This window comes from Ruditapes philippinarum, unplaced genomic scaffold, assembly GCF_026571515.1.
Source record: "Ruditapes philippinarum isolate M1 unplaced genomic scaffold, ASM2657151v2 ctg823_1_1_1_1, whole genome shotgun sequence".
Taxonomy (NCBI): Eukaryota; Metazoa; Mollusca; class Bivalvia; order Venerida; family Veneridae; genus Ruditapes; species Ruditapes philippinarum.
The window spans coordinates 13,070-23,456 of NW_026853081.1; the positions used below are offsets into that span (position 1 = coordinate 13,070).

The 10,387-nt window shown below is 34.3% G+C and overlaps 1 protein-coding gene across 1 annotated transcript; it reads left to right on the forward strand.

The window, feature by feature from the left end:
- Nucleotides 1-4,209: 4,209 nt before the first annotated feature.
- LOC132733284 (zinc finger C3H1 domain-containing protein-like) lies at nucleotides 4,210-10,335 on the forward strand. Its single transcript, XM_060719905.1, has 7 exons — nucleotides 4,210-4,643; nucleotides 5,229-5,345; nucleotides 5,690-5,839; nucleotides 5,975-6,090; nucleotides 6,790-6,964; nucleotides 7,469-7,663; nucleotides 9,840-10,335. The coding sequence occupies exons 1-7, from the start codon at nucleotides 4,578-4,580 to the stop codon at nucleotides 10,332-10,334; spliced, it is 1,314 nt and encodes a 437-aa protein (XP_060575888.1). The 5' UTR covers nucleotides 4,210-4,577; the 3' UTR covers nucleotide 10,335.
- The last annotated feature ends 52 nt before the right edge of the window (nucleotides 10,336-10,387 follow it).

The window sequence follows — 10,387 nt, forward strand, 5'->3', positions numbered from 1 at the left end:
GATTTCTTTTGCAATTTATATAATAACATTATTGATTCATTAAATAGGTAAGCTTGTGTGAATTGAAAGTTAAGTTTCATCATAACATTGTTGTCTAGTTTGGCTTAAACATAAAAATAATATTGCCTCTTACTTGATGCTCATTTGTAATAACTTATTACAGATTTTATAATCCCATCATATGAAGGCAGTAAATTTTGAGTAACCCATTTACACTCTTCCGAAAATTAGAATGTTGATGTTAAAATATAAATTTATTCTTGCTCTCTTTTCATATTGATCAAATGTGTTCCTTCTTAAATTATTCTATACCTGATTTCATTTCTGTTATATGATAAACTTTATGTAGATGATACTTTAAAATTGCTTGTAAATCATACTCAAGTAATTTTTTTTTTATAGGATATTTACCTTATTGTACTCTTTGGAATTTTCAGCAAGGACTCAAAGACACTCCAGGTTTCTACGAGCACGGACACCTGCTTTACGATCTTACAAAACAAGCTCATTTACTTCACGTAGACCTTATAAAATAGATGACAGAACACCAAGAAAACCCATTCCATATACTAGAACTAGACAAAATAGCTACCCTTCTAGGTCAAGTATTAGTACTGGAAGATTACGGTTGAGCAGCAAAGAGGAAAGACCGGTCACTCGACGTAACTCGTCAGACAAAAGAAGTTATCTAGCAGATTCAAATGATATACAGAAAATACTTAGTCTTGATGACCCGGAGGAAAAAATTGCTAGACTTCTGTCTATGCTCGATAAAAATCTGTCGAAAGAGTCGGAGAAAAGAGCCTTGGATGTGAAGGTAGTTGTTTTTGAATGTATCTTAAAGCAGCACGCCTCCAGATTCATGCTAATTTTCATGAAAATTTTGAAAATGTATTTGAATGTATAATATTGTGAAATAACCAAAAGGAAGCAATTTACACATTATCAATGGCACTTACAACCCACGTAAATTACCAAAAAGTGGTCAAAATATGCATAAATAGCCCTTACTGCGTTAGTAACGCAGTAGAAATATACTTGTAAATACCGAAAAATCAGTCATTAACCGCACATAACATGTAAAATATTACTTGAATCTTGAATCATTTTACTTTTCCTAAAATCGTAGTACATATTTCTCAAGTTTGATTTTATTGAAATATTTTGACTCATCTGGAGGCATGCAGCTTTAATTTTAGCTGTATCTATTCTGTTTGATGGAATTTTTGTATTTGTACATGTATCTACTGTCTATTACGTTTGGAACACATTGTTAGTTATAAGGTGAAGAAATTGTTAAAAGTATAATAACTTTTATCAAGATGAACTCATTTTTGGGCCTTTAAGTTTTTTGGGTGCATATTATCTATTTAAAATTTTGTATTTCATGATATTTGCATCTTTTTAAGAGGCATTTAAAATTCAATTCTAGCTACATGCTTCAAATTCTAGTAAATTTCCAGAGACTTTTTGTAAGCTTTATAAGGAAAGGAATTGGTGTTCATTTTTCCTCTTGAGTAAAGCTTGACAAACAAGTGCTTTAAATCTAAAAACTACTTTTTTTATCTTCAATGTAACTTATAAGTATGTTTTATTGTAAATTAATATAAACCCATAAATGGTAATAGAAAAAGTCAGTTTCATGATTTGAAGCTATATAAAATGTTTCAATATAAAATTTCTTTTATGTTCTTCACTTAAACATTGTATTCTTGTTTAATCAAGGTGAGCTCAAAGACTATAGAGGGTGTCGATTCAGAGCCCACACATGACAATTATGAAGAGGTAGAGATGGATATAGACAGTGATCCGGAATCAACCCCTGCTGGTATATATACTTTTATAATACTGCACGATTGTAACGTCGCTTTTCATTGGATAATCATGACTTTAATATAGTTTTATACCCACGGCTGTTGTCGATTCATGAAGAAATCTTACTTTTTTCTCTAAAAAATGATGTTTGCTGTATTATAAATTTGTTATAAAGATTGTTTATAGGTAATATGGCCGTGTATAAACGGCTGTTTCCAATATAACCCTCGCCTAGTGGCTCGGGTTATATTTACAAACAGCCATTTATATAGGGCCATATAACCTGTCAACAATCTTTATAACTAATAATATATCTTCTTATGCTATTATATCTCTATCTGCAAAATATTGAAATTGTATTTTTCGAAGAAAGTGATCAAATTCTGCTACTTTTTGTTTAATAGGGGTTTTGATTTGAAGTCTTACCAACATAAAAATAGAGAATACTATGCTAGAGTCCAATATTACAAAATTTATCAGGAGAGGTTAAGAAAATAAAGTAGGGCAAGGCTCTGCCGAGCACTTCATTTTTTCATGCTGAGTCTGATAAAATTTAAAATATCAGACACTTGTTTGGTATTCTATTTATCATGTTTTCAATTTTAATATTTAAATTTCAAATGAAGTAAAAACTTGTCAAGACCCTTTTGAGTTCATGCAATAGAAATCAATGTAATGACTTGATATATGGTCATCTATAGCAAATTTTAAGCTTCACTGTTGGAGAAAGGCCGAAGGAACTCTACCATCCATTTTGTCAGGCATAAGTTGTCTCTATGAGTTGAACCACTTATCTTTAGCATGCAAGGTAGACAGTTTCATCACATGCAAGAATTCATAGCCCCCGAGTGGGATTTGAAAATAGAACCAACTAGAGTGATAGGCAAATGATTAAGAAACAGTTGCCTTAGCCATTTAGCGATAGAGGTCCTTTAGAGTTGAGCTTTGTGACATGCCTGTATTCTACTTGAATGCTTTTTAGTGATTTTATTTTGACAAAGCTAATTGATAACCAACTCAATTGTTGAATAATATCACAGACTCATTCATGGTCAACTTGCTGCGGAAAATTTTGTAATATAAATATGGAATTCATAAAATGGTGAATTGGGGATTTCTTATGTTACAGCTCCTGTTAACCCAGTTGAAGAATTGCAGTTTGAACCGGATTTCTACAATGCTATGCAACCCATGTATATGGTAATACAAATGCAATACAAATTATTAAAAAAATTTTAACAATTTCTTATATAGCATTCCAAGATTTGCTTAATGTGGAAGAAATGTATCATTATATACGGTCTACTACACTTATAATGAGATCGGTTTTTACCCGGTTCCGCTTATAACGTACATTCTACTGTGTCCCAGCCTTATGCCTTCTATTAATCCTTTCATTTTATACCGTTTATAGCGAGGTAGTAAATTAATTGTAATTTAGTTGTCAAAGAACCGGTCCTGTATCATGTTATACACAAATCAAAAGCATTGTTCAGACAACCAAAGAATAAAAAAGGAAAATATAACATTTATTATGATGTGAATGTGTAGATTTCAGTTGACTGTCTTGAGAGTTTTTGGCAATAATTGAAGGATTATGTCAACAGCTTAAAGCTGAGTCAATATTTAGAACATTGCAGTCAACAAGGCTATACTGTTTTTGCCAAGTTTTTATATTGCAATCCCTGTACAACGTATTGGACATTTCAAATGGTTTAACTTCTTTCCACCAGAAGTGGCAAAGTCAATTGTCTGTTTTGCCCAGATTGTCTGACAGCCTGTATAGAGAGGTGAATTTTTTCAAGAATTAAATTTATAAGATTTTAAACAGACACGTAAACAAATGCTTCAGTCAGTACATATAAGTATGGCAATATAAGATTTTGCCGGCCCTGTTTTAACTAATAAAGTATGTCAGTGTAAGAAAAGAAAGATATGTTATTCAATTTTTCAGACAATGCAACCGACTTATGAAGGGTATGATCCTGCTATGGGCTGGTCTATACAAGGTCCGTCATTCTCCGATACTGCTATACATGCGTCAGCCTCTCAACCACAGCAATATCCTCCCGCGCCTTTGATCTCATTCTCCGATTCACACGTTTCTATGATGCCATATAACACGGCCATGTTTCAAGATATTAGTAGACCCTACCAGTTTGTGGATCAACATTCCCTACAAATGGTTCCCGATCAGATGAGCGGGTTAAGAGACATTCTGCCGCCCCCGCCACCTCCACCGTTGCCGTGTGAACCGCCACCAAATCCGCCATTACCTCCATCAGACTCCCCACCTCTTCCAGCGTGTTCCCTCCACCGTTACCAACAGAGAGTCTACCTCCGCCTCCACCAGAGGGCGATAGTGAGTCACATGATCAGATTCAATTCATGAATAATTTACCAATGACAAACACATTCCAGCCTAATCAACAGTATATGGCTAATTTAAACTTTAATAACAGTAACAATGACTTAAATGGTCATGAGGATCAGGATTATCGTCTCCGCGGAAACATAGAAATAAATCACGACGTCAGTCATCATGGTATGTCGGAGTCACGTCTGTTTAAATTAGCTGGATACAGTCCAACAACAATACCAGACAGCTGGAATTCTAGAAATAAGGAAGTTGTAAATTTAGATAGGAGTGGAGAGTTTGGTAATTTAGCAGACGACACTACAGGAATTGTAACGAAAGGCGCCCCCTGGCGGTACCAGAGGTTGTTACTGAAGAAGAAGATGATGGGGAAGAAGAAGAAGCCATGCTTAGAGCACATTTGTTACAGTCTATGATGAAAAAAATGAAAGAGAAACAAAAACTGCTTGAGGTTTGTATATATAACTTTTTATATAAACGTTGTATTTTGACATTTTCTTAAAAAGTTGGGTGCCAGACGGCATGAGGGATGTTGCACTTTTTCATTATCCTTCATGTACAGACTCAGTCAAACCAAGTCTGCAATTTTCATGTAATTTTGCAGATTTTAATGCTTCTGAGGGATCACTTTTTTCCCTGATTCTTAAAAAAACACAGTGTCATTGGTCTATTTAAGTTTGTTGTTTTAAGTGATAAAGGTCATTTAACAAATAGGAAAAGGATTTGAATGAATCAAATAGCTCTATTTAAACTGATTTGAAAATCAACTTATTAACATTTGAGGGATTTGTTAAGAATAAAAAAAAGTTGAAAAGGAAATTTCTTGATGTAATGAACTACATGTATTTTAATTCTTTAAATGATTTCACAAGTCTGCGGCTAAGTTATTTTGAAAATTCATTATATCTATTTTTTTAAAGACAAATTGTAAAACAAAGTACTCTACCATATAGTCTTAATAGTTATTTTCAAAGATATGATTATTTATAAGGGAATTTCAACAGTTAACAACATTGTCATTTCTTTTGAATTTCAGGATGCCAGTAGAAGTGATAGTTCTCTATCAAGAAGCCAGTCTCCTAGCTCAGTTACAGTAGTTAGACCAGCTAAACCAATCCCACAGAAACAAGCTTACAGTAGAATTCATATGGCAGTAAGTTGAATTTGCAGGATTTTTTTTGTCACCAGATCAAAGCAGAGGATGGTTATTGCTTTTATCATGTATGAAAACAACTTAAACCTTTGCCATACCATCTTTTATTCATTTAGAAAAAGATGGGTTTTACTCTAACATTTAAAAAAAACTGAGCATGACTCCAAAATGATTGACTTAAAAAATATGATGTGACTGAAACAGGAGCATTGTGTTTTATGAACATGTTATTATTTAAACATTAAATTTTCAAGGTGTATTTTACTTTTCCTTAAGAGCAATTTGATATTACACTGAAAGAGTGACTTGTCATTATGTTTTGAATATAAAAATTGATATTGTAGAATCTGCCGATTCATAAGCCAGTGATTATCAACCTTGGAGAGGACTCTTCAGATGAGGAGGAAGAAAAGTTACAAACAGCGCCATCTGGTGTACAAAAACTACTGGGTGGACTTGATTCATTCCTAAAGGAGGCTAGACGCTCAACAGAGGTATTTTTATTAACAAGATTGTGTAATGGAAAACTCTAGTTACTAGCTTGATGAAATTCAATATCATATATTTTTTACATTTAGATTTGTTACTTGAGTGGCAAGGTATATTGAAATAAATTGTGTTATTTCCAGACAACTGGAGGTCAGTCACCAAAGAAAGTTGACACAGAGAAAGTATTAGAGATGAAGAGGAGACAGGCGTTGATGTCTAGAGTCAGACAGGAGGAAATTAATCTTCTCAAACAAAGGTCTGTACTTCCTTGGAAATTTTAGCCCAGACATAATCAGAATAAATATAATAATTTATAATATATAGTTCATTTTCAGTTAACAACTGTTAGCTATGTAGTTTGTACAAGGGCTAAACAATTACCTTAATGTTTTATATTGATTAAAAAATAAGTTGTTTTATAATTGTGTTCTTTTTTCCAACATGTGCAATTATCTCAGGCACAGAAAACACAAAATAGATTATAAGCAGATTTTATCAGAGCTTAGGCACAAGTAGATCTACAAATAGCTAATATACACAACTTAAATGGGTAACATAATAAGTCTAACAGATTGACAGTTTGACAGGTTATCTGCCATATGACATTTATGTGAGAGACTTAAATTCTTACTTTAAAATGTATAAAAAAAACAGTTTTCTTAAATAATTCCTATACAAATTTAGTACTATAAACATGTTTACATAACAGTGTTCATAAATGATTTCTCAACCCATTTAGTATACAGTAAACTCCACTTATTGCTAATGTCGCAGTCGGGACTCATGTTTTTGTACTTGATTGCCTCTAGGATAATGATATCCGGATATAATGATATAAATTCAGCGGTCCGTCTGAATATCATTATGAAAGGAGTTTACTGTATTAGAGATTATTATTATTATTAGTTGATTATGACAAAAACTTTTTAATGATGATATTACATATATATTTCAGTGAAAGTATTACAAAAGACCAAACTTTATTGAAGACTCTAGTGAACCAGGCATCTAAGTATCTACAGAATGTAAAGATATCTGAAGCAAAGGTTAAACAGTTAACGGAACAATTAGCAGCTGCCGAGAAAGTTGCCACTGCAAATAAAGACAATCTGGAGAAAGCCAAAAAACAGGTTGGTGTCATTCTTTTAGTCATTATGAATTCTTGTTAATTTAAGTATATGAAATTTGTTAAGCCATCCAGCTGGCATACATAATGTCAGTGGTTCTTCTTGGGTGCCTAAAAAAATACATAGCTGCATTTGTGGTATTCCTACACCAATGAAGTTACAGCAAGGGTGCAACTTAAATCTCGCAAAAAAATCAACTTAAAGAATTTTTCATCGTTGTCTATCCTCTACAGATTCAAAGTCTTACATTATATTTGGACATTTCTTTGTAGGAATATATTCGTAAACCTACTGCTAAAGGCATACAATGGTTATATTGGGAATAAAATGTTGCATATGTGTTGCTTATTCACTTATTGTAAAGGGTTATGTTCAATTTTTTATAGTCAAATAATTATGTTTATAAACAAATGAACAAAGTTTTCAAGGATATGTTTGCATTTGATCAGTCCCAAACAAATTGAGGTTCATGACATAAAAGCAATGATTTTGTTGTTCATATTTAAGGCAAGGTTGGTTAAAGACCGACTGTTAAAGAAGAAGACTGAGTACGAGACTCTACAGAAGGGTTTGATAGAAGCTGGGCGTGAGTTACACGGTGCAGAATATAAGATTGGTGCTCCTCAGTCTGTTCGAAAACGTGTCGTACAATCTACAAATCTACCTCTAGTCAATTCACAATTAGAGAACAGACCCATAGTGGTGAGAAAAATTGACACGCTTACCATTTTAATTATGCCCCCATTTCGAAGAAAAGGGGGTATATTGCTTTGCACTTTTCGGTCCGTCGGTCTGTCGGTCCGTCAGTCCGTAGACCAAATGGTTTCCGAGTGATAACTAAAGAACCCTTAGGCCTAGGAACTTCAAACTTGGTATGGTGATTGGTCATGACCAGTAGATGACCCCTATTAATTTTGGGGTCAAGGGGTCAAAGGTCAAGGTCACATTGACCTTGTAAGCAAAAACGGTTTCCGATCAATAACTAAAGAACCTTAAGGCCTAGGAACTTCAAACTTGGTATGGTGATTGGTCATGATCAGTAGATGACCCCTATTGATTTTGGGGTCAAGGGGTCAAAGGTCAAGGTCACATTGACCTTGTAAGCAAAAACTGTTTCCGATCAATAACTAAAGAACCTTAAGGCCTAGGAACTTCAAACTTAGTATGGTGATTGGTCATGATCAGTAGATGACCCCTATTGATTTTGGGGTCAAGGGGTCAAAGGTCAAGGTCACATTGACCTTGTAAGCAAAAACGGTTTCCGATCAATAACTAAAGAACCTTAAGGCCTAGGAACTTCAAACTTGGTATGGTGATTGGTCATGATCAGTAGATGACCCCTTTTGATTTTGGGGTCAAGGGGTCAAAGGTCAAGGTCACATTGACCTCTTGGGTAAAAATGCTTTACAATCAATAACTTAAGAACCCTTAGGCCTAGGAACTTCAAACTTGGTATGGTGATTGGTCATGACCAGCAGATGACCTATTGATTTTGGGGTCAAGGGGTCAAAGGTCAAGGTCACATTGACCTTGTAGGTAAAAACGGTTTCCGATCAATTAACTAAAAACGCATAGGCCTAGGAACTTCAAACTTTGTATGATGATTGGTCATCCAGCAGACGACCCCTATTGAGTTTTGGGTCAAGGGGTCAAAGGTCAAGGTCACATTGACCTTGTAAGTAAAAACGGTTTCTGATCAATAACTTAAGTACGCTTAGGCCTAGGAACTTCAAACTTGGTATGGTGATTTGTCATGACCAGCAGATTACCCCTATTGATTTTGGGATCAAGGGGTCAAAGGTCAAGGTCACATTGACATTGTAAGTAAAAACGGTTTCTTATCAATAACTAAAGAACGCTTCGGCCTAGGAACTTCAAACTTGGCATGGTGATTGGTCATGACCAGCAGATGACCCCTATTGATTTTGGGGTCAAAGGTCAAGGTCACATTGACCTTGTATGTTAAAACGGTTTCCGATCAATAACTAAAGAACCCTTACGCCTAGGAACTTCAAACTTGGTATGTTGATTGGTCATGACCAGCAGATGACCTGTTGATTTTGGGTCAAGGGGTCAAAGGTCAAGGTCACATTGACCTTGTAGGTAAAAACGGTTTCCGATCAATTAACTAAAAACGCTTAGGCCTAGGAACTTCAAACTTTGTATGATGATTGGTCGTGACCAGCAGATGACCCCTATTGAGTTTTGGGTCAAGGGGTCAAAGGTTAAGGTCATGACCAGTAGATACTTGATAACCCTTATTAATTGTTTGATCACTGGGTCAGAAGTCATGCATAATAACCTTATCACATGACTAATTGGCTGCTGATAGGGGGCATACATGTTTTACAAACATATCTTGTTTACAAATATTTTATAAAGAAATTTTGTGAATGTCGCTGACTTCCTGGCATATAAAATTGCTTTCATCCCATTTTAACTGGAGCTTTAAACATTTTGTTTCCCTGAACAGGTTTCTTTAAAATTTTAACAGTTTATCTAAAAAATTGGATGTTGTATTAATTGTTTATAAATGGATCGCCAGTGTTCTGCTATGAAACGAAAACAAAAGTTATTGATATTTGATATCTAAGTAATAAGTTAGATATTTAAAATTGCCTATGTTGAGATGGTTTCAGCCTTCGTTCTTGTTTGTTATCAGCATTTAATCATAACCTAGTGGTAGAATGACCTGAATGATTGCCTGATAAATCCAGAAGACTATTGAATTAATAGTTATAGTAGCTTACAAGTTACTTAACTGAAAATATATTCCAAGTTTTCACTATCAATTAAGTGACTTCAGGTTATAAATATAGTGTTAAATAAATGAAATTTAAAATATCAAAGACTAAATGCTTTCATATATATTTTACAGTCTAAACCTGCTGGCAAGCATACAATGAAAGAGAATATGACTGTTACTATAAATAACCCATCTATCGGACAAAGTACCAATGTTCTTGACAATGACCGTGTGCCAAACTCTGAGAATAAAGGAAACATGATTGTCACCCCGGTCACAGAAGCTGTGAAACAGTCTAGAAACATGAACTCTATTCATACACAGAAACAGTCTTTACTTGAGATGAAGGCTTTACTGGAGAAACAAAAGAAAATCGAGTTAGAACAGCAACGGAAGAAAAGAGAACAGATACTGAAAGCAAAAGAAGAGAAAAGATTAAAGATAATGAAACTAAGAAACGAAATCAAACTCGGGGAGATGAAGTTAAAACATGCTGAGATTGATAAACAAAAGGCTGAGAGGCTTAAGAATGAACAGAAAGATTTAGCAATGAGTAAAAGCGTGCTGAAGATGGAGAAGATTGAGTTAGGATCGGATCCGATCGACTTGACCGATGAAGAAAAATGAAAATAAAACTAAAAGACTAGTCTTTGCTAAACTTAACCCCAAGTACTAAGTGA

Coding starts and splice junctions, on each gene's coding strand:
- LOC132733284 (XM_060719905.1), top strand. CDS start 4,578: ATGCTTAGAGCACATTTGTTACAGTCTATGATGAAAAAAATGAAAGAG. Junction 5,346..5,689: donor ACAGTAGAATTCATATGGCA/GTAAGTTGAATT, acceptor TTGATATTGTAG/AATCTGCCGATTCATAAGCC. Junction 5,840..5,974: donor AGGCTAGACGCTCAACAGAG/GTATTTTTATTA, acceptor TGTTATTTCCAG/ACAACTGGAGGTCAGTCACC.